Genomic DNA, 21,797 nt, shown 5'->3' on the forward strand with positions numbered 1-21,797 from the left:
GCTTCCTTTTCTTCTTGGGAGGGGTAGCGCCCACTGTTCCTGGGGCGCAGTTCAGGGGGCAAGTTATGTTATGTTATGTTTAATGGTTTGTAAAGCGCTCAAATCACCCTGGGGCATCTCGGCGCTGCATAATAGACTAACCATCCAAAGCAGAAGGTCAACAGGGAGGACTAGCAGAAGAATCAGAATAAAAGGGCTTTCAGTTTTTTCTTAAATAACTCGTATCTGAAGATGGATCGTAGAGTGTAGGGAAGCTGGTTCCAGTATTTTGGGGCCAGATATGAAAAAGATCTGCCTCCCGTTCGGCAAAGACGAAAACGGGGGATTAGCAATAAGCCCTGGGAGCTAGATCTAAGGTTCCTTGAAGGAGAATATTTAAACAATTTTTTTTGTAGATCGAGAGGCCCTCTATTGTTGTATGCGGTGTAGGTGAAGCAGCCGATCTTAAAAAAGGATCTCTTTTTCACCGAAAGCCAATGTAGTTCTCTAAGTAACGGTAAGGAAGGAGTTTCTGCAGGTCGATTTAAAATCATCCTTGCCGCAGTATTCTGAACTACCTGTAATTTGGCTAGGAGGGTCACACCTACTTCTGCCATCAGGGCATTGCCATAGTCCAAACGGCTTGTAACCAAAGCCTGAACTAAGGTCCTACGATGGTTAGTAGGTATATGAGGAAGAATTTTCCTCAGAAGCCGTAGGCTGTAATAACATGCGGCAGATGTGTTGATGATATGTTCTTTCATCGACAGAGCCCTATCGATTTTTATTCCCAGATCATTGACTGAAGCCTTAGGAATAGGGGCCACACCCAATTGGGTGGGCCACCAATCATTTGTCCAGACCTCCGCTGCTCTGCCTAGTAGCATGATCTCTGATTTATCTTTATTTAATTGTAGATAATTGGCCGTCATCCAGTCATATATTGTCTTTAGGCCAAACGGATTTTCTCCTTCTCTAAATTATCTCCAATAGAGAACATGAGCTGTGTATCATCTGCATATGAGATGATATCAAAGCCCAGCGGTTCAATTATCTTCGCCAGAGGAGACATATAAATATTAAAGAGGGTCGGACTCAAACAAGAGCCCTGCGGAACACCCCTCTTTAACGGCATCTTCGGCGAGGAGTAAGGGAACACCGTAATTATTTGAGATCTTTCAGACAAGAAGTGTATTAACCACTTCAGAGCCATTCCTTTGTTCACAAGCAAGCCCTTGGAGATTGTTCACAAAGCACAAGTTGAATCTAAAGTCTTTCTCAGTCTTTTCCTCTCCTTCTTGCAGCAAGGCACCCACCACAGGCCAGTCTCTCAGGCTTAGAGACAGTAGTCCTCCATGTAGCTTTCCCAGGTCCTCCTCTTCAGGCAGAGTTTCTTCTTGGCGTAAACAGGATCCAATTTCTTAGGAGCAGGGCTCCTTCTTTTATACACAGTTTCTTTTGTTCTTTGTGGCCAGGGGGCCTGTGCCTGGCTCAGTCTGGTTTTGGAGCACTTTGTTGTGGTGACTCTGCTCTTTCCTTTCAGTGCACAGGGCAGAGACATCAGCCGCTCCACAGGGGGCGGAGCCAGCATTGTGGTGGCAGAGCACAGGTCTATTCAGAGTCGAGGTGTACTCCTCCCACCCATCCTGGTGTAATCTCTCTACCCACCACCTGGCAGCCAGCCTGTCTCCTGGAATTCCCCAGCCCTGCTCCCCACTGAAACTAGGCAGCACACACACACACACACACAGCAGAGGTGGACTGAAATGGCTAGGCAAGTAAATACTAACTTTCTAAAAGTAGTATTAACAAACACAGGATATTAAAATAAACGTTACTAAAAGAAGTATTTTATTATTCTGAGTTCAGGCATACTAAACTTGACTTTCTACCATGCTCTCTGAGTCCGCTGGGATGATAGAGTGTAATAATTCCAGCAGCCCATTCTGGCCTATGGAGAGCAGGTAGCCTTTCAATAGTGAAAAACGAAAATGGCTGTAATTCACTATTAGGACATGCCACACACATCAGGGCATGTCCTACCTTATGCTTACAATGCACTCTGCCCTTGGGCCTACCAGAGGGGTGACTAATATGTAGTTAAGGGAAGGTTTAGGGACTGGCAAGTAGGTGCACTTGCGCAGTCAGCATGACAGTACCAGACTGCACGCAGGCTCTGCAATGGCAGACCCTAGACACATTTTACTAGGCCGCTTTTGTGGGTGGCACAACCAGTGCTGCAGCCCACTAGCAGCATTTGTATTTACAAGCCCTGGCACTCCTGGTGCGCTTTACTAGGGGCTGATAGTAAACCAAATAAGCCAAACATGGACACCAATCAATGTATACACTTTTCATAGGGAGCACTTGCACTGTGGCACTGATTAGCAGTGGCACAGTGCCCTGAGCAGCTAACACCAACAAAACACATGAGGCACATCAGCAAAAAGTGGAAGGGAAACTCACTCCAAGGTGCCAGGTCTAACACCGAGCTACTCAGTATGTCAATCGATCCTCCGGTACGACTGCCTCTTCAGGAGGACCTTCTGTCGCAGCAGCGGGGGACGGTCCTCCACCCGAACCTGTCCAGTCTCCACCTCCATGCGTGGAGATTGAGCGGCGACAGTTGATGCCATTTGACTTGCCTCCTGAAGTCTGTGATGTCATTCTGGCAGCCAGACGTCCCTCCACAAAATCGGTATTTTAAATTTGTGGCATGGGGCATAGCAAAGGCTGTGGATCCCCTTTCCGCCCCTCTTTGAGGTTCTACTCTTTCTTCTTTCTTTGGCCCAGCAGGGCTCTGCTCTGGGCACCTTGAAAGGTTATCTTTCTGCAATCTCTGCTTTCTTACAGCTTCCTGATCAGCCTTCTCTTTTCAAATCCCCTGTTGTTTCGCGTTTTCTTAAAGGCATTACTCACATGTTTCCTCCTGTCCCCTTCGTAATGCCTCAGTGGGATTTGAATCTTGTCTTGACCTTTCTGATGTGCGCTCCCTTTGAGCCTCTTCACAATTGTCCCCTCGTCTTCTGACTCTTAAGACTGCTTTCCTGGTAGGTATCACCTCGGCTAGACGGGTGAGTGAGCTCCAGGCTCTGTCATCTAAGCCTCCTTTTGTTTCTGTTCATCCGGACAAGGTTGTCCTCCGGACTCGTCCTTCTTTTCTTCCAAAAGTGGTGACCCCCTTTCACATCGGGCAGTCTGTCACATTGCCTACCTTCTTTCCGCCTCCGCATCCTTCGAAAGAGGAAGAGAGGCTCCACTGTCTGGACCCCAAATGTGCGCTGTCCTTTTATTTGGACCGTACCAGACAGTTCCGGGTGGACGACCAACTTTTTGTTGGATACGTAGGTGCTAAGAAGGGGAGGGCTGTACACAAGCGGACCATCTCGCGGTGGGTCGTATTGTGTATAAAGGTTTGTTACTCCTTGGCAAAAAAGGACCCTCCTATTGGTCTGAGAGCCCATTCCACCCGGGCCACAGTGGCGACTACTGCCCTGGGACGGGGAGTTCCCTTGCAGGACACAAGTCAGGCGGCGACGTGGGCCTCACTGCACACGTTCGCCAAGCACTATTGCCTGGACAGCCAAGTCCGGAGAGATGGCTTCTTTGACCGTCCTGTTCTCCAGGACTTTCTGGTGTGATCTTGGTTCGCAGACCCACCACCGGGGTTGGTATTGCTGGGGTATCTATTCTAAGGTGAGGAATCTAACGTGTTTCTTTCAGATGAACAAGTTACTTACCTTCGTTAACAATGTATCTGTAAGAAACATTAGTTAGATTCCTCACCGACCCACCCATCCTCCCCGTTCTGCGAACCGACATCTAGGGTTAAGGTCATCCTGTTCAGGGCCCTAGACTTTTTGGCACCAGTGTCGGTCTCTTGCATGGCTCTGCGTTCCTGGCGCGGAACGCTATGTACAAGAACGGACGTCAGCGCGCGAGGGAGCCGTCTAATTACTCCGACGTCCTTCCGGCGCACGACGCCAACGACGGACGGGGAGCCGCAGACGACAACTAGCGACGCGCAAGGGGTATTGCTACAAAAATCTTTCCGGATCCAGCCTGACGCCTGGGGATATTCTAAGGTGAGGAATCTAACTAACTAATGTTTCTTACAGATACATCGTTACCGAAGGTAAGTAACATGTTCGACGGGAAGTTACCCCCGTTAGGCCTGTATGGGGGAGAGGTTTTTTTCCCTCGACCCAACTTATGAATGGGAGAGACTGGAAGGGGTGGTGTTCAAAAGACTTTTATCACTCCCACAAGGCTCAATGGTTCAGGCCATTAGGAGAGAGTGCAATTTGGTCTCTTGGAGTATGACGGCCTCTACTCGGGCATTAGGGTACTTTAACACATTGTCGGAGGAGGATGATGAGGTGGTCAAAGTCTCCAAATTGTGTTGGGAAGAGATCCAAAGTAATGAGAGGATGTGGGCAAAGGCCGTAAGAACTAGAATAATTGCACTAAAGAACCTTCATGTAAATGGTGGTACATTCACATCTTGGCTCCCATTTCCAGGCAAACGAGCACTGAGGGAATCGTCTTCTACGGCGTCAGAATCTATCGACCTGACGTATCTAAAGAAGAGATTATCGATTAGTTTCTCGATTGCTACATTGGGCCAGGATACTGTTTTTCCCTATCAATCACGGCTTCCAGACCCAGGATTGAGGAATAAAATTTTAAGGGCTATGGTGGGATATAACCCAATCTAATCTTCCCACCCACACAGTATCAGGGTGCAGAGTAATAGTGGTCTTTGTCCCTGCCCTCGTAAAGTTAAAAGTACCCTCATGCATATTCTTATGGACTGTGCATTTTATTTTGCAAATAGGATAACATTTGTAAGACCTCTGTTTTTTAAATATGATGCTCTCCATATGGATAAAGCTCTGGAGTTATTGTTTGAAATGTGTAATCTGATAGAGACTACTAGCTGCAGATTCCTTCACGTAGAATTATCCCCAGGCGTGAGACTGGACCCAGAAAACTTTCTTGCCCAGCATCCCTGCGCGCCGGTGTTGACGGCATCACGCGACTCCGCTCAGGCGTCGTCCGCGTACGTGACGTCAGCGAGGTCACATAAGTCCCACCCCGGCGCGCCTACGTAAGTTTTTTCCTTTTCCGCGTGCAACGCGGATCCGGTTTGTGCTCTGGGCCTGTTTAGGCCTTTCCCTTATGCTATTGCTGCGTGTGTGGGAACAGTGTGCGAATGCCTTCGGGTTTAAAACTTGTTCGTCGTGTGGCCGCCTCATGTCGGCGACGGATCCTCATCCCATCTGTATGTGGTGTTTGGGGGAGCACCATGACTCCACTAATTGTGAGGCGTGCCAGCAGATGAAGCCGAAGTCCCGGCGGGAGCGCCAGGTGAAATTTTTCGGCTCGTGTATCCAGGTCAGCGTCGTCATCTCGCCCGGCCCCTGCGGAGGGTTCTCGGACCCGCGGCTTCCCTCGCCGACTTTGATCTTCTCCCAGGTCGCAGGAGGGCCGCTCACCTATTGGTAGGTGTCGCAGTTTGTCCCCGAGGGTCGGGTTCCAGCCTGTCGGGGGCATGGGCTCTACGTGGGTGGTGCGGCCCCACGTGTCATCCCCGTATCCACCATTTCCCGGCGTGGGGGCGACCAGAGCCCAGATGGAGACGTATGCGGCAGCTCTGGAGGCCTCGCTGGCTTCTCCTCCTCCTTCCCCTCCTGGTATGTCAGCGGATCCCTTGCAGCTGGCGGCTCTGGCGCCGACTGGTTCGGGTCCAGTCTCGGAGGATGTGCCGCCGTTGGGGTGCGGCCCTTCGGGGGTCCCTCCTTCGGACCACTGCGCCTCTGCTTCGCCGCAAACTCCCGCAGGAGTCCATGTGGTGTCGCGGGAGGTCGCCAGGGCTTGGCTCACACCCCCGAGCCCCTCTCGGTCCTCGGGACAAGTGGTGCCCTTGGCCGAGGTGATGCCACTACGGCTCCAGCGGCTACTGGCCCTGGCGGCGCAACAGGGGTCGGCGGAGGGCCCATCTCGCCCTTTCACGAGTCGCAGCTGGCGGGGTACCCATCGTCCCTCCACGTAGGCGACTGCCTCGTCAAAGGTCAGGTCCGCGCCGTGTGCTGTGTCTGAGGTCGCCCCGGCATCTTCTCCGACACCGGTCCGCGACGGTGTCCTGCCTCAGGTTGCAGACTCTACGGCGCCGGGCCAACGTCGGGTCGTTGACTCGTCTTCGGACGCCTCCTCTTCTCTAGAGGTTCGGCGGTTGCAGGTGTCATCCTCGCCGGAGACGGGCCACCGTGTCGTGGCTTTTTCCCCGACATAGTCTAAAGGCGGCTCCTCGCCGTCTCCACGACCGTGGTCTTTGCCGGAGGAGCCGCAGGTCCCCCACTCCTCCGTCTCTCTTCCTTCCTTCCGGCCTTGGCCCTTTCTTCCTCCGGTTGGCTTGGGGGATGCTTGCAGCCGTCACCTAAAGAGGAGCTGCTTTCCCCTCCGCGGGGCCCTACGGAGGTGGGAGCGGCTTTCGCCCGCGCTGTTTCCCCGGCTGTAGGAATTTTGCGCATGGGTGATCCAGCTACCCATTTCCCCGCAGATCATCTTCTGGAGGTTCTCCATCAGGGCTCTGGTGGTAGGGAACTGTTGCTTCCCTTCGAGGGTTCACTCCACTCTTCTCTCTTGGGGACTTGGGGCCGTCCCGCCACAGGGGACCCGGTGCCCCAGCACCTTCTGCACCGCCACTATCCAGCACCGCGGGAGCGCCGAATGAAACTTCTCTCGGCGCGTCTCTCCAGGTCGACGTTCTCCCCTCGGTCTGCTTCGGCGGACGGCTTCTGGTCCGGCCGTGGTAGTTGTCCTCGCCTTTCTCCGGTGTCACGTGAGCATCGTTCCCCGGTGGGTAAGTGTCGCAGTTGGTCCCCGGGGGCAGGTTCTCGTCCTACCGGGGGCGTGGACTCTCCACGGGTGATGCGGCCCCGCGTGTCGTCCTATCCACCGTTTCCCAGTGTTGGGGCATCGAGAGTCCAGATGGAGACTTACGCGGCGGCTTTGCAGGCCTCGCTGGCGTCTCCTCCTCCTTCCCCTCCTGGGGCTTCGGCAGATCCCTCGCCTCGCACAGGACCCTCCGCGGCGCCACCGGTGGCTCCTGCCCCGGCACCGACTGGGTCAGATCCAGGTTTGGAGGATGTGGTGCGGCTCCTCTGGGGCACCTTCAGGCCACGGCATCTCTGCCTTGCCGCAAACCCCCGTGGGGGTCCCTGTGGTGTCACGGTAGGTCGCCGGGGCTCGGGTCGCATCCCCAAGCCCCTCTCGGTCCCTTCGCAGGGTGGTCCTGTCTAAGGCCGAGGTGATGCCGCCGCTGCGGCGCTGGCAGCAGCTGGACCGTGCGGAGCCACAGGGGTCAGTGGACCCTCCTTGTCCCGCTCCGGGTCCAGGGCCCCTCGTCCTTCTCCGGGCCCCTCTCGTACCTCCTCACAGGCGGCTGCCTCGTTGGAGGGCGAGTCAGAGGTTGTATCGTCCCCGGCGCCGCCACAGGGGTTGCCGGGCAACCTTTGCCTCCTTCTGGGCCGAGGCCGGCGGAGGGCTTCGGGCCCCTCCCTGGACCCATCCCGTTCCCCCACGCAGGTGTTTGCCTCGGCAGAGGTCGGGCCGGCGCCACTCCTGGGCCAGTGTGGCTCCAGCTCTACTCCGGTCCCCGCTCCGGTGCGGGGTGACTTGGAGGTCCCTTGCCCGGCGACGCCGGATGGCGCCAGTGTCCTGCCTCAAGCGGCAGACTCCGCCGCTCCGCAGGGGTCGTACCGTGGATTCGTCTTCCGACGCTCCTTCTCCGAAGGCAGGCTGCATTTTGGTGTCGTCCTCCCCGGAGACTGGTCGCCGTGTGGTGTCTTTTTCACCGGCGTCAAAGGGTGGCTCCCCGCCCTCTCTGAGGCAGGGGTGTTCGTTGGAAGAGCGGCAGGTCCCTCATTCTTCGGCACCTCCTGACTTCCAGGTCTAGCCCTTGCCCTCCCCGCTTGGCCTCGGGGACAGTCGCCTTAGTTTGCAGCCGTCGCCCACAGAGGTGTTGCTTTCTCCACCGCGGGGCCCTAAGGATACTGGTGCGGCCTTCACTCACGTGGTGTCCGCGGCTGTGGGCATTCTACACATGGGTTACCCGGTGGCTCACTTTCCGGTGGACCATCTGTCGGAGGTCCTGCACCAGGGCTCTGGTGGGAGGGAAATCTTGCTTCCCTTTGAAGGTTCGCTCCTTTCTGCCTTGACAGGGGATTGGAGGCATCCTGCCTCCAGGGACCCGGTGCCTCCGCATCTTCTGCATCGGCACCTTCCGACGCCGCATGACCCGGCGTGCCTCTCCATTCACCCCTCAGCCGCCAGTCCCCTTCTGCGGACTGCTTTTCCCTCCCTGCCGCCCCTGTTGGCTCCGCCGTCCAAGGAGGCCCGCTGGTTGGACACTTGGGGATGCAACATTTTTGCCTCAACCAGCACGGCCCTGCGGGCCCTTAACACCTTAAGACCAGCTGGCTAGGGCCTCCTCCTGTTTGTGGGACTCGGCTGAGTCTCTGGGATCTGCAGCGTCCCAGGAGTCTGCTCAAGTGGATTTGCGGCACCATGCCTTGGATGGCCGGGGGCTTGCGGCGTTTGTTCTCTGCTCCGCTCTAGACGTCTCTGAGGTGCTGGGCCTGGCCATGGCTTCCTCAGTCGCTCTTCGTCGCTATGCTTTGCTTCGGGACGGCGTCTTCCCCGAAAATATTCGGGAGAGGCTCATTGATCTTCCATTTAATGGCGGTCTGTTGTTTCATGCCCCGGCAGACTCCGCCATCCAGAGGCTCTTGGCAGGGCTCCGTCCTTTTCCTCCTCTGTCCCCTCCTCAGTGACGTCTGAGTTAGGGTTGCTTTTAGGTCTTCTTAGGCCGGCGGTTATGGTTGTGGAGTATTTTTTCCTGGCCGTTACTTCCTTCCTTGGGACTTTGGCATTGTTGGCTGCTGGTTGGCCCTTTTGTTGTTGTGTGTGAGTTCTGCAGGAGTTGTTGCGCAGACTTGGCCCTGAGATTGGGCCTTCTGCTTTGCTTGGGCTGCTGTCAAGCCTGTAGCGGGGATATTTTTTTTTCCCCGTGGTTTTTTTTGTTTCTTCCTCTGCTGCGGAAGTTCTTCCAAAGAGGGTTCCTATATATTGAGACTTGTTAGACCTGGCACCTTGGCGTGAGTTTCCCTTCCACTTTTTGATGGTGTGCCTCGATTGTTTTGCTGGTGTTGTCCGCTCAGGGCACTGCGCCACGGCTAATCCGTGCCGCAGTGCAAGTGCTCCCTAGGTAAAGTGTACCTGTAATTGATGTCCATGATTGGTTTATTGGATTCACTGTCAGTCCCCAGTAGAGTGCACCAGGGGTGCCAGGGCTTGTGAATGCCAATGCTGCTGGTGGGCTTGCAGCGCTGGTTGCGCCACCCACAGAAAGCGGCCTTGTAAAGTGTGTCTAGGGTCTGCCACCGCAGACCCTGTGCGCGGTCCGGGACCGTCGCGCTGACTGCGCAAGTGCCCCCACTTGCCAGTCCCTAAACCTTCCCTTACCTACATATTAGCCACCCCTCTGGTAGGCCCAAGGGCAGGGTGCATTGTAGGCATAAGGTAGGACATGCCCTGATGTGTGTGGCATGTCTTAGTAGTGAATTACAGCCATTTCCGTTCTTCACTATTGAAGGCTACCTGCTCTCCATAGGCCAGAATGGGCTGCCGGGATCACGCCAACGCTGTGACCCCAGTGGACTCAGAGAGCATGGTAGAAGTGTCAAGTTTAGTATGCCTGAACTCAGAATAATAAAATACTTCTTGTAGTCAAGTTTATTTTAATATCCTTGGTTTGTAAATACTACTTTTAGATAGTTAGTATTTACTGACCTGACCATCTCAGTCCGCCTCTGCTGTGTGTATGTGTTCTGCCTGGCAACAGTAAGGAGCAGGGTTGGGGAATCCCCAGAGACAGGTTGGCTGCCAGGTGGTGGGTAGAGAGGTGACACCTGGATGGGTGGGAGGAGTACACCTTGACTCTTGAATAGACCTGTGCTCTGCCACCACAAAGCCGGCGCCGCCCCCCTGTGGGGCGGCTGATGTCTCTGCCCTGCTGCTGAAAGGAAAGAGCAGAGTCACCATAACAAAGTGCTCCAGAACTGGACTGAGCCAGGCCTAGGCCCCCTGGCGCTAAAGAACAAAAGAATCATGGTATAAAAGTAGGAGCCTGGCTCCTAAGAAATCAGAATCCTGTTTACCACAAAGAACCTCTGCCCGACTAGAAGGAGAAGAAGACGCCGGAGGAGCTGGCCTGCTGCTTGCCTTGCTGAGAAAGGAGAGGAAGAGACTTACTGAAAAGACTTTGCTACTTTGTGCTTGAACATTCTCCAAGGGCTTGATCTGAGCTTGCCCCCTGAACTGAACCCCAGGACCAGTGGGTTCTCTGTGCTTCTTGCTCATCCTCCAATTCGAGCCGTGTGTGCATCCCGCTGGAAAAGAGACTGCGCCCCTCATCGCCCCTCCTAGGGCCGTGACACTCAGAAGCTCGCCTGCCTCAAACCCGTGAGAGCCCCGCTCCGTCCCGAGCCGCTCTGTTCCCGGGCCAGGCCGCCTGCATCCCTGTCACCGCCTGCTACTGGAGCGCGCTGACCGCGCTATCACCCCTCCCGCCGGAAGCCGTCCGACGACTGTGATCTACGCCGGGTCATCCAGCTGCACTGACCGTGCCCTGCGACCCCGCTTCGCTATCCCCGGACATCTCAGGCCACGCCGCCCCCGCTGTGGAGACCCTCCTGCACCGCTGTGCTAAAGGGTCACATGCCGCGCCTGCCTACGTGCCCACACCTGCTGATTGAGGACCCAAGAACACGTCTGAAGCCGAGAGTCGCACCGACCTGTGCTGACTCTCCACATCACGAAAGAAGTTCCAGCATCGGGCTCGGGGCCCGCAACGCCTTATTTCCCCGTTCGCAGGAGTCGATCTCTGTGAGTACTGGGACCACAAGTAACATTTGCAAGAGAACTACAAAGTATCCATTTGAAGCTACGAACAACGAACATTTGCCCGCGTTACAACCTGGTGGCATAGCGAAAACGTTATTGGTCTTGTGATAAGTCTGCTGAGATATATATACCTTATTTTTACATAAAGAATCGTATTTTTATATATATCCAAGTCTGGTGTCTGTTTCTGGGGGGATTGATGTATTTACTGTGTGTATGATTGTAAGTGCTTAACCAACAACGCCTGAGGAATCGCCTTGGCTGCTCACGCCACGCACCTAGAGGGTGAGCAAGGGTCATTCGCGAGGGGTTATCCTGCGCCCTGACGTGGAGGAGAGGGTTCCTGCTTGACACAAGGGCAACCTTGCGCCAACCAGAGATCCCCGACTCTAACAAGACTTCACGTGCCCTATGTGGGGTTATGGTAGCTGTCATATGGCTTGTGCTCTGCTGGAGGGTTCTGGTCGCCTTCGGGTACCTGTTCTCCTTTGTGTTTACGTAGGTTGCTTTTGCTTCCTGAGGCCATGTGCGCAGCCACTTGTGGTGGTGGCCCGGGCCTCTTCTCCTCTCCCTGCTTCCGTTCTGAGGTCTGGGATGTCCCTTGCCAGGCGTTGCCTACTTGGTCTTCCTGGGGCCTCGGGCTGTTCTTCTTGCTTCTGGCCTTGACCGCCGACATTGTTCTGGCTAACAGGCTGCTCTCCATTTGGAGTGGACTCGCCTTCTTCTCCCTAGTTTCCTTGGGCTCTCTAGGCTGCTTCTTCTTCCGTCTTCCTGTCTTGGCATTCGACGGAAGCTATGCTGCTTTGTGGGGGAGTGAGGTGCTTTGGCCCCTCAGCCCTTGCCTCCTCTGCTGTGAGTGTACGAGCCTCTTCAGCCTTCTTTCCCTCCTACATCCCCTTGGGGTCGGTGGGGTTCTGCTTGTGGGGGTTCCCTTGGCCTGGCAGGGGCGAGGTTCTACCTGGTCCACAGATCTGGTCCCCTGTGGGGCGCTCTGTTCTGCATTGGCTGGCGGGGTCCTTTCGCAGACCCTCCTTCCCAGGGGGTATAGCAAGGGTATCTATTGTACATGAAGGAATCTGCAGCTAGTAGTCTCTATCAGATGTACGAGTTACTTACCTTCGGTAACGATGTATCTGGTAGAGACGATTCTAGCCGCAGATTCCTTCACGGCCCGCCCTTCCTCCCCTATTCTGCGAGGACCCTTGGGTTGGTCTTCGTTACTCGCCTCCCGGTGGGGGGCTGTGTCTCCTGTCAGTGCCTTCCTTGTTCTTGACGGGTGGCTCCGTCTGGGGGTGGTTCATTCCTCCCTTGGTTCTTTGAAGGATGGGGTTTCAGTACACTGGTGCCCTGCTGCTCTGGCTACTCCAGGTTTTTTGGGGGACTGCTTCTATCCTTGTCCTCCCTCCCTTCCATTGCTGTCCTCTGGTTTGAGGGTCCTCTGGTCATGTCTTGCCCTTGTCCTTGTGGGTGATTGCCCTCTAGGTTGGGGTGGCTTGGTGGTTTGTTGTCCGTGTCTGTCTTGGGACTGGTCCCCTTCCTTGCTCAGGATGAGGGCGGTGGGCTTCCTACGTGTGCCATGACTTTTATGCCTGTTCTTCCCTTCGGGGCACAGGGATGGGAGGTTGTCTATGTGCGGGCAGGGTGGCTGCACAGGTTTCTGCTTGTTCCCGTGCTCCCACAGTTTATCTGGTGGTGCCGCGTTGTGGTGCGGAAAAGTTCTCCGAAGAAAACTGACTTGGGCGCGCCGGGACGGGTCTTATGTGACCTCGCTGACGTCACGTACGCGATGAAACCTTGGCGGAGTTGCGTGATGTTGCCCTGCCCCGGGCGCGCGGGATGCTGTTGCAAAATGTTTCCGGATCCAGTCTCACGCCTGGGGATAATTCTACATGAAGGAATCTGCGTCTAGAATCGTCTCTACCAGATACATCGTTACCGAAGGTAAGTAACACGTACTTCTGAACCTGAACCAGTTGTATGAGTTTATTTTGTGTTCTTCTCCAGCCTTTCCCCTGCTGTTGTGTAGACATAAAACTAGTAGTCTTTCTTTAAATGAAGGATGTCTTTCGGTTTGTAACATAAATAACTCTAATTAATTTTCAGTAGTAATTGGAGACTAGGTTTCAGTTAGATCTATGAAACATAGTCTGTGATATTCCCTGCTGTATGACTTGCTCACCTCCTTTCTCAGGCAACAACTAGCTTATATTGAACATTCTCCCTTGTCTACGTTTTTCTAAAATAAACATTTCTATAATTCTGTGTATGGTAACTCTAGTACAAATCCCTGCACCGGTGTAAACATCTTGATGTATTGAGGCATGCAATGTGACCTATGCACAAGTAAAAATGCATTTTTCTACCAATTTACTTTTATTTGTTCGACTTATATCAGAAGACTCGGTGCAGATCAGTGGTGCTGCACTGATCTGCAGTTGTGATGATCTGTTGCAAAAGAAGAGTGAATATCAATAAACTACAACAGAGGAACCCTGAGTATTTTAAGTTTGTGTGGAAGAAATCAGGGAAATAAAACAGTTGAATAAAACACAAACAAAACTTCCTACACCTATATACTTCAATTTAGGGCAATATGTCCATATAATAAGGCACGCCCACGGCCAACTGTTTTTTTTATCAATTCATTTATTGAATAATTTTTTCAATTTTTTTGAAAAACATATACATATCCATTTTAGCTTTTTGTTTTAGACTAAATATGATACATATTAAATCACAATAATAGTACAAAAATGAAACATATCATCAGCAGCACACAACATAATGACATTAATAAATAACACTAAAATACAATACAATACAAAAGCCAGAACAATGAAAACAATAATGACAATAATGTTAAGACAAAAACCAGTATGTACAAAGCAATTAGGTAAAAAATAAGACACAAGACAAGCGCCTACGCGAGATCCTATATAAACTATACAGGCTCCTTCCTCAGGGCGTGCAAGATAGGTCTTTCAGAAGGCGACAAGTGCTAAACAAAACTTGAATTCCAACGTCATGTAACGAAGGTGCTGACATAAATTCAATATTGACAACTGTTGGTCTGTGGGCAAGAAAAAACAAGATAAGTACTTTCACTATCTAATTAATATTATGTGGCTGGAGTTACGTAGAAAGGAAAAAGTTATCAAACCAGTGAACCAATAACCAGCAAAATAAAATAAAATGAAATGAATCACCGATAAGTGAATAAAGAAAAAAAGATACAATAAACAAATAAGAGAATACCAATCACCTTAACTAGGTAGTGTGATGGACATAAACCTAATTGAAAGCTTAATCTGTTGACGGAGGCACCAGGCTTAAGATGGCTTCAGGAAATGTGATATAGAACTAAAAAAGAATCGGGAAGCAGATAGTTAGAAGACTGATGGTAGATACAGCTAGACTGTCGAATAGTGTGGAGATTAGTATATAAACTAGCTAAAGTAAATTTGTGTCCTAAAATATTAGATACACGTAAGGTGGTGAGCATATAGATGCTATCTCCCCTTATATGGCAGCCGTTAGCTATACTGTGCTCGGGACACAGAAAAAACGGACAACCTCACGAGAAACACTGGTCAGATAGAGAAGATATAGATAACAAACTGGTGACGTCACCAAGTTTACCAAAGGGTCCCATATATGGAGATATACCGTAATGGATGACTGATAACGGCTGAGACGTTGGACACCTTAAAATAACCCTAGGGCCAACAGTGAGAGTGTTAAAGAGAGCACAATACGTCACATTCCAAACCCGCACTTACCAGCCTTTAATGGGATAGTAGTTGAATCAATATCCTAACCGGCAATAAACGGCAGAAAGTGCGGCCGCGTTTATTGATGTTAAAACCAGAGAAAATCTATCGGGATATGGTTGTGTGATAACGTGCTGCCGAGGCTACCTGAAAATACACAATTAAAAGTATATTATTATAAGTGTGGCCCTATCTAGATAAGACTGGACCAATGATCATGTTTTTACTTACAGATCGCACGGTCTAAGTTTGATGAAATAAGCGCCCATACTATTGGAAAATGATAAGTCTTCACGTTTAGACCATCCCCGAGCCACAAACGAATGGACGAGAGTTTTATTTCTAAAAAAATTAAATAGAACGGCTATTAGATAAAAGAACTTACTAAGGTAGTTCTAAGTAAAAATACATAGTTGGGCCAAGGTTCCACTTACCAAGATTTAGCAATTTAGAGTTTCAGAATAGAAAATCTAGTATTACTAGACTCCATCTGGCATACATTGCATGTTCGTTAGCTGTTAGGGATTCTGGAATTCCCCTGTAAATTAAGGTGTGTGTGTTATTTCAGTCATGCAATAACGGGTAAATACTTGAGATGTATATTGAAGTATCTTTTTGAATCATTGTTCCCTTTAAAATGATTAACAGTGATTTTATTGACGCACACACTATATCATAGCTTAGTAACACAGTTGTAAACTGGTATGGTAATTAGTTACATTTTTTCCTTTTCATGATTATTGGAATATTTCTATCAACCCTGGCACTATTGCACAGTTTTATTAGAGGAAAACTGGCCAAACCAATCTCATCAAATGAAGCATAACTTTCATTGACTTCAATGAATATTATCAACAATGTAGAGGTATATAGGCCCTTTTTATGATTAACTTGTTCTGAAATTTTATTATGCCTGAAGGTAATTTTCTTCAGTGTGCACTGCAACTGACTAAAAGTAATCTTGGGTTTTACATACTTGTCCAGACACTTCTGAGGTTTCATTTGTTGTATAGACTTAAGTTTTAAACCTGTTTTAAATTCTGTTATCTTTGATATTTGTTACTCTAGTTGTCCTCTTTGATGGAAGAACTTCAGCAGAAAATCACTGAACAGAAACAACAACTTGGTGAGAGGGAAGAGCTTATGAAGGCGAAACAGACAATGGGTTCTGAAATGCAACATCTTGAAGAACAGTTAATTGCCAGTGTGGCTGCTTTAGAGTGTGCAAAGGGAGAAAATAGTGAAGCTGCAAGTAAACTCCAAGAATTGCAAAAGGAAGTTACAGCTCTGAGTCTGGAAAGAGATGGGTTTTATGAGGTAAAGGAGGCTCTCGAAGCCGAGCGAGATCAACTGAAGGAAGATTTAAAGGAGAACGTTGCACTTGTAAGTGACTCCATAGCAGTTTTAAACAATGTGATGATGATGCTTCATTTTTAATAACACATCTAGCTCCAGTTTAGCATTCTTAACTGGAAGTATAATAGTTTATATATTTAGAGTAAAAAAGTCTTCCCGCAGATTTCATATCCATGGAAGGTATCCTCAGTCTCTGATGGAGTCCCCTTGCCGCAGATTCTTTACCTTACAACATTCCCCAGGCATCAGAATGGATATGGAAATTTGTGAGCAGTACCTCTCTGCACCGGTAGGTGGTGTTGGTCGCCTCAGGATCTGCAGCATCTGCATTGTCACGCATGTGATGTGCCTGGTGCCTATATAGGCACCACTACAGCGTGCTGGCAACAGTTCTTTTTGGTTTTCCATGCCATCAGTGCAGATCTGGAGAGAAATGCCTCAGCCCATTTTCTGGACTATTTTATTGACCCTTTTTGAGCTTTTTCCTCGAATTGTGCGCTGGGGTATCCCCAGGTGTTTAAACCCCGTGTTAACTGTCACAGATAAATGTCTGTGCCAGACCCCCCACTAGGTTTGCCTTTTGTGCCTGGAGCCGGGCCACAACTCATATGCCTCTCCACACTGCAACGCCATGAATCCAAATGCGTTCGGGGGCTTTCTTTGAAGCTCTTGTTTGCAGAGTGTCAGTCGGCTTCATGATGCTCCAGGTTCTGTGGCGTATAAGGTCCCGGGCAGTAAGCGGAGCTATTCCCTCATGCTTGTTATTGCACTTGAAGTCATGGTTGTTTAAGTCCCTGTGAGAAAACCGGCTGTTAACAGGTTCAGGACCCCCTTTTTACCTCCATTTGGACCACTAGGTACTGGTGTAATATCGTTGAAATTCCCTGAGCTGTGCCAGCCTTGACCCAGTATATGCCCTGACCCAGTATATGCCCTGACCCTTAAAAAGGTGGATGTTTAATTGACTTACCCCCAATTGGTATAACTTGACTTGTAAGTCCCTAGCATATGGTACTGGGGGTAACTAGGGCTTTTTGGTGGTAGAATTCCCAGCCTGAATTTACTCTATAGAGTTTTAGCATATTGTGGAACTATATCATCCATAAAAGATTCAAATCTAGGAAAGGGCTTAAAATGTGTAATTGATCAATTAATGGTCCTCCCTTGGAGCTCGCAAACAATTTCGCTTCTATAAAGAGCCAATATTTCTTTTTCAGGCGGTTGTGTTAAGTGCCATTGATACTATCTGGTTTTTCCCAAAAGGAGCATAAGTCTAGGAAATCAAGCCAACTTTCAGTGTAGTTCAGCCAAGGGTGTGTCTGGGTGTGAGGCACTATAAAGCAGCAATAAGGAATTTTAGGGCTGACATCCACGGCTATGTTGTCTTTGGATTAAGTAGTTTTTTATATTCAGCATCGTGCCTGAGAAACATGTTATTGACTAAATAATGTGAATGGATGTTTGGAGCAAAGTATTAATACATTGAAGTTGTAATGTTTAAAAATAATTTGTATTTGATGGTGTTCTTAAGGATTTTTAATTGTAAATATTTTTTATGCATTGCGTGTTTTATAGGGAGATCCCCAAAATAAACTATACATAGAATTAGGGCTTGTAAGTTATAGTGTCTCTCGTGGATTGCAGCAGTAGTTGTGCCACCACAAGTGGTACAAGGCAATAGCAGCCTGCCATTGCTGTGTGGCAGAGCAGTTTCAAACTGCTAATTCTACTTCCCCCATTTCAAGCCATGGCAAAGCCCATGACTTCCTTTTTAATATTTGTAAGTCACCCCTAAAGCAGACCTAATGAGCCCTTAAGGCAAGGTGCATTATGTTAAAGGGTTTAACCTGTAGTTTCATATTTTAAGACCCTAGCAGTAAAAACAATGTAATTTTTATTGTAAAATTGCTAGTAGTAGAAGCCCATTGACGAGTGCAGAGTTACAGGCTGACATCTCAGCCTTGCTAACTTCTGATCTGATAGGGACTTATAGTTGCTGATTCTTTACCTTAGAATTATCCCCAGGTGTCAGGCTGGATCTAGAAATGTTTCATAAGCAGTGTAGGAAGCTGGCTCTTTATATAGTATATCAAAAAGTGGTAAACTGTGCAGAGAGTCCAGGTATTTCCTCTAGCAATCCCAAGGTGCTCTTCTAGGGGGTAGGGTGGTCGAGCAGCATTAGGCTTATTAGAGAGGAACGTTAGACATCTGCAATACACACACAGTCAATAAATGATGCTCACAACCCAATAAGGAGATCCACATCAATTTATAAAAATAACTCCGGCCTATATATAACTTTTGGCACCAAGATCATCAAAATTGGGTAGGTACGTATCAAGTTATGAATTTTTACAGGTTTGAAAAATTAACACAGTGCAATTTCTGAAACAGTAAGTTATCCTGTGGAGGAAAGACATAAACTGCATATAGGTACTTTACAGCGACTTACAGGACCAATCTCCTGAAGTAAGGTAGGTATGGGGCAAGGTCCAAGGCAGAACCAACAGGTCGCCTTGGGCGGCACTGGGACGGCCGGGTGCAGACGTGCTTCTCCGCATCGGAGGGCCCAATGTTATCCTATGGGGGGAAAACATACTGCATTTGGGCACTTCATAGTGACTTACTGGACCAATCTCCTGGACTTAAAGTAAATATGAGGTAAGGTCCAAGGCAGCACCAACAGGTTATCTCGGTTGGCACTGGGGCAGCGGGGTGCATAGGTGTTTTTCAGCATTTGGTACCCCATGTTAGTCAATAGGGATTGGTTCGGTCAAAAAGAGGCTGCAGGCTTGTGCAAGGAAACCAACATGGGGGGCTCATGACTTACGAAGTTTGGGGACGTGGGGACACCTTTGGTCCATTTCCACTCGGGCCAGGGGAGAAGGGTGCAGAGGGGTCTTTAGGCGCCTGTTTTTTCACAGCCGAGTAACTTGCGTTCAAGGGGGCTGCGCACAGAGGCTGCAGGCGGCATCGAGGAGTCCCCTCCTGGCAAACCCAAGCTGGGCTTTTTCTCTGGAAGGCTGAGGGTCCTAACTGCCACTGTTTGCCCACTTCCTCCCCGGCTTGGAGCGATGGGTGCAGTTGTGCTGGCTGGTGTCAGGTTGACAGAGTTCTGAATCCTCACAGTTCTTTCTTTGGTACCTACCTGCAGGGTGAAGGGAAGCAGCTCCACTGCTCCACTGCAGTTTCTTGAGTCTTGGCAGAAGTGCTGGTGGTCCTCCCAGGCTTTTGGAGGCACATCATCTTAAAATGATGAGTCGGCTTTGGCGCAATCATTGGGAACAGCTAAGAGGCTGTCAGGGCTGGGTCCAAGCAAGTTGCTACTTCCACAGTTCTTGCTTTTCATGGCTCTTCAGTCCTTCTTTTACGTCAGCAGGATCTGATTTCCTGGTGCCAGGGGCTTCCCTATATACACGTGTTAGGGGAGTGTAGGGTTCTAGCCAGTGGGCTATTTTCTTCTGCACCCCCTATATGACCACTTCTGCAGAAAGTGGGTATAACCCTGTCCCAGGGTTCCTAGGTTGGCCATCACAAAAATGGCAGACTTCTGATTTTCGTATTCACTTCAGGTAGCCTACCTTAGGGTTTGAACTAGCCTGAAGGTGAATACACCTCTCTGACTACTGATTTCCCAACTTGTCTAGGTGCCAAATGGGTCCTGGAGGGAGGGCGTGTCAGGTGGGGTTGGCATCCTCTCCTGTGAGGGAAGTCAGATTTGCATACCAAAGGCGGTTAGCTCTGAAGTTCCCTGCCTTAAAATACTAATTCACAGGACGTCCTGTGGGAGGTGGTGTAAAAAGCCTTTGCCCGAGTAGGCTTTGTTCCTGACCTCCTGGGAGCAAAGGCCCTCACCCCTGCGGGTCAGAAACTCATCTGTGGTGGTAGGCTGGTTAGGACCAGTCAATCAGCACACTAGTAGTTGGTAGGTTTTCAGGGGGTACCTCCAAGGTGCCCTTGGGGCGCATGTATTAATAAATCCATCACTGGAATCAGTGTGTGTTTATTAATGCGAGATGTTTGATACCAAGCATCTTCAGTTTCAGTGAAGCCATCATGTAACTGGGAAACTTGTTTTTGACTAGTTTCCAGCACATGTACTTAAAATGGCTTCCCTGAGCACTTGAACTGGCAGTAATTGAACTGGCCAGCACAGGGGCATATCTGCTCATGCAGGTATGTCCACACATGTAGTGTAATTCCCCCTGCCTTAGACCTATAAGGCCTGCTGTAGGGGTGACTTATAATTATTGCATGCAGGGTTAGGGGACATGGCACACCGGTGTGTGGCATTTTCTGTTTTCACTTTTTAGAGCATTTTATCACGCAGCCTGCAGCAGTAGTCTGTATGAGTGTGGTGCTGGCTCCCTTAGAGTGTCATAAAATGTGCTGCTCTTAATCATTCAGGGTACTGTGAAGCTTGCTACTCACCCGTGTGGGTCTCAAGGCGCTAGGGGAGAAGCAGGTCGGGTCAGTCGAAGAGCCAGGTCTTAAGGGTCTTCCTAAAAATGTGCAGATTGGGGGCTCGTCTGATGTCGATTGGGAGCTCGTTCCAGGTCTTAGCCGCGATGTAGAAGAAGGCTCTTCCACCCGTTCTTGCACTACGGATGCGCGGGCCTCGGCGAGGTCAGCGGATCGGAGGTTTCTCTTGGGTCCGTGGAAGGAGATTTTTTCGTTGACATACTGGGGTCCTATGTTGTGGAGGCATTTGTAGGTGTGGGTGAGTATCTTGAAAGTCACTCTCTTCTCGACGGGGAGCCAGTGGAGGTCTCGCAGTTGTTGGGTGATGTGTGCGTGTCGAGGTATGCCGAGGACGAGTCTGGCTGCAGTGTTCTGTATGGTTTGGAGTTTGTGGAGCAGAGATTTGTTGATCCCGGCGTAGAAGATGTTTCCGTAGTCCAGTCTGCTGGTCATGAGTGCGTGGGTGACGGTCTTTCTTGAATCTAGGGGGGGATCCATTTGTAGGTCTTGCCAAGGATGCGAAGGGTGTTGAGGCGGGTGAAGGGGACTGCATTGATATGTTGGGTCATGGAGAGAGAGAGAGGAGTAGAGTATGATGTCGAGGTTCCGGGCGTGGTCTGTGGCGGTGGGGAGGCTGCTGAGGGAAGTGGGCCACCAGGTGTTGTCCCATGCAGAGGGGTAGGGTCTGAGGGCAAGGACTTCTGTCTTCTCCGATTTGAGCTTCAGGCAGCTGCTGCTCATCCTGGAAGCTGAGTCTGGTGTTGGTAGGGTCCTTGGTGAGGGAGAGGATGAGCTGGGTGTCGTTGACGTAGGATACTATGCTGAGTCTGTGCTATCTGACGAGGGCGGCGAGGGGGGGGCCATGTAGATGTTGAAGAGCTTAGGGCTGAGCGTTGATCCTTGTGGACTCCGCAGTTGATCTCTGTGGGTTCGCAGAAGAAGGGTGGAAGTCTGATTCTTTGGGCTCTGCCGGAGAGGAAGGAGCGGAGCCAGTTGAGGGCAGTTCCCTGTATGCCGGTGTCGTGGAGTCTGGCGGTGAGTCTGCAGTGGGAGATGGTGTCGAAGGCTGAAGAGAGGGTGAGTAGGATCAGGGCCGGGGCTTGGCCTTGGTCGAGGAGTGTGTGAAGGTTGTCTATAGCGGCGAGTAGGGCAGTCTTTGTCCTGGGGTTGCTGCGGAATCCGGATTGGGAGGGGTAGAGGATGGAGTTCTCTAAGATGAATTTTATTAGTTGGTCGTTGACAGTCTTCTCGGTGACTTGGGCT

The 21,797-nt window shown here is 50.4% G+C and overlaps 1 protein-coding gene across 2 annotated transcripts in view; it reads left to right on the top strand.

Moving 5' to 3' along the window:
- Positions 1-21,797, top strand: part of CENPE (centromere protein E) — a 1,911,253-nt gene that overhangs the window by 1,077,618 nt on the left and 811,838 nt on the right. For both annotated transcript variants that reach the window (XM_085641421.1, XM_085641422.1), the window contains exon 45: positions 15,786-16,100. In XM_085641421.1, coding sequence (XP_085497547.1) covers positions 15,786-16,100 — 315 coding nt within the window. The remainder of the gene's footprint in view (positions 1-15,785; positions 16,101-21,797) is intronic.

Source organism: Triturus cristatus, chromosome 2_2 (genome assembly GCF_964204655.1).
Source record: "Triturus cristatus chromosome 2_2, aTriCri1.1, whole genome shotgun sequence".
In the NCBI taxonomy this organism is placed as follows: Eukaryota; Metazoa; Chordata; class Amphibia; order Caudata; family Salamandridae; genus Triturus; species Triturus cristatus.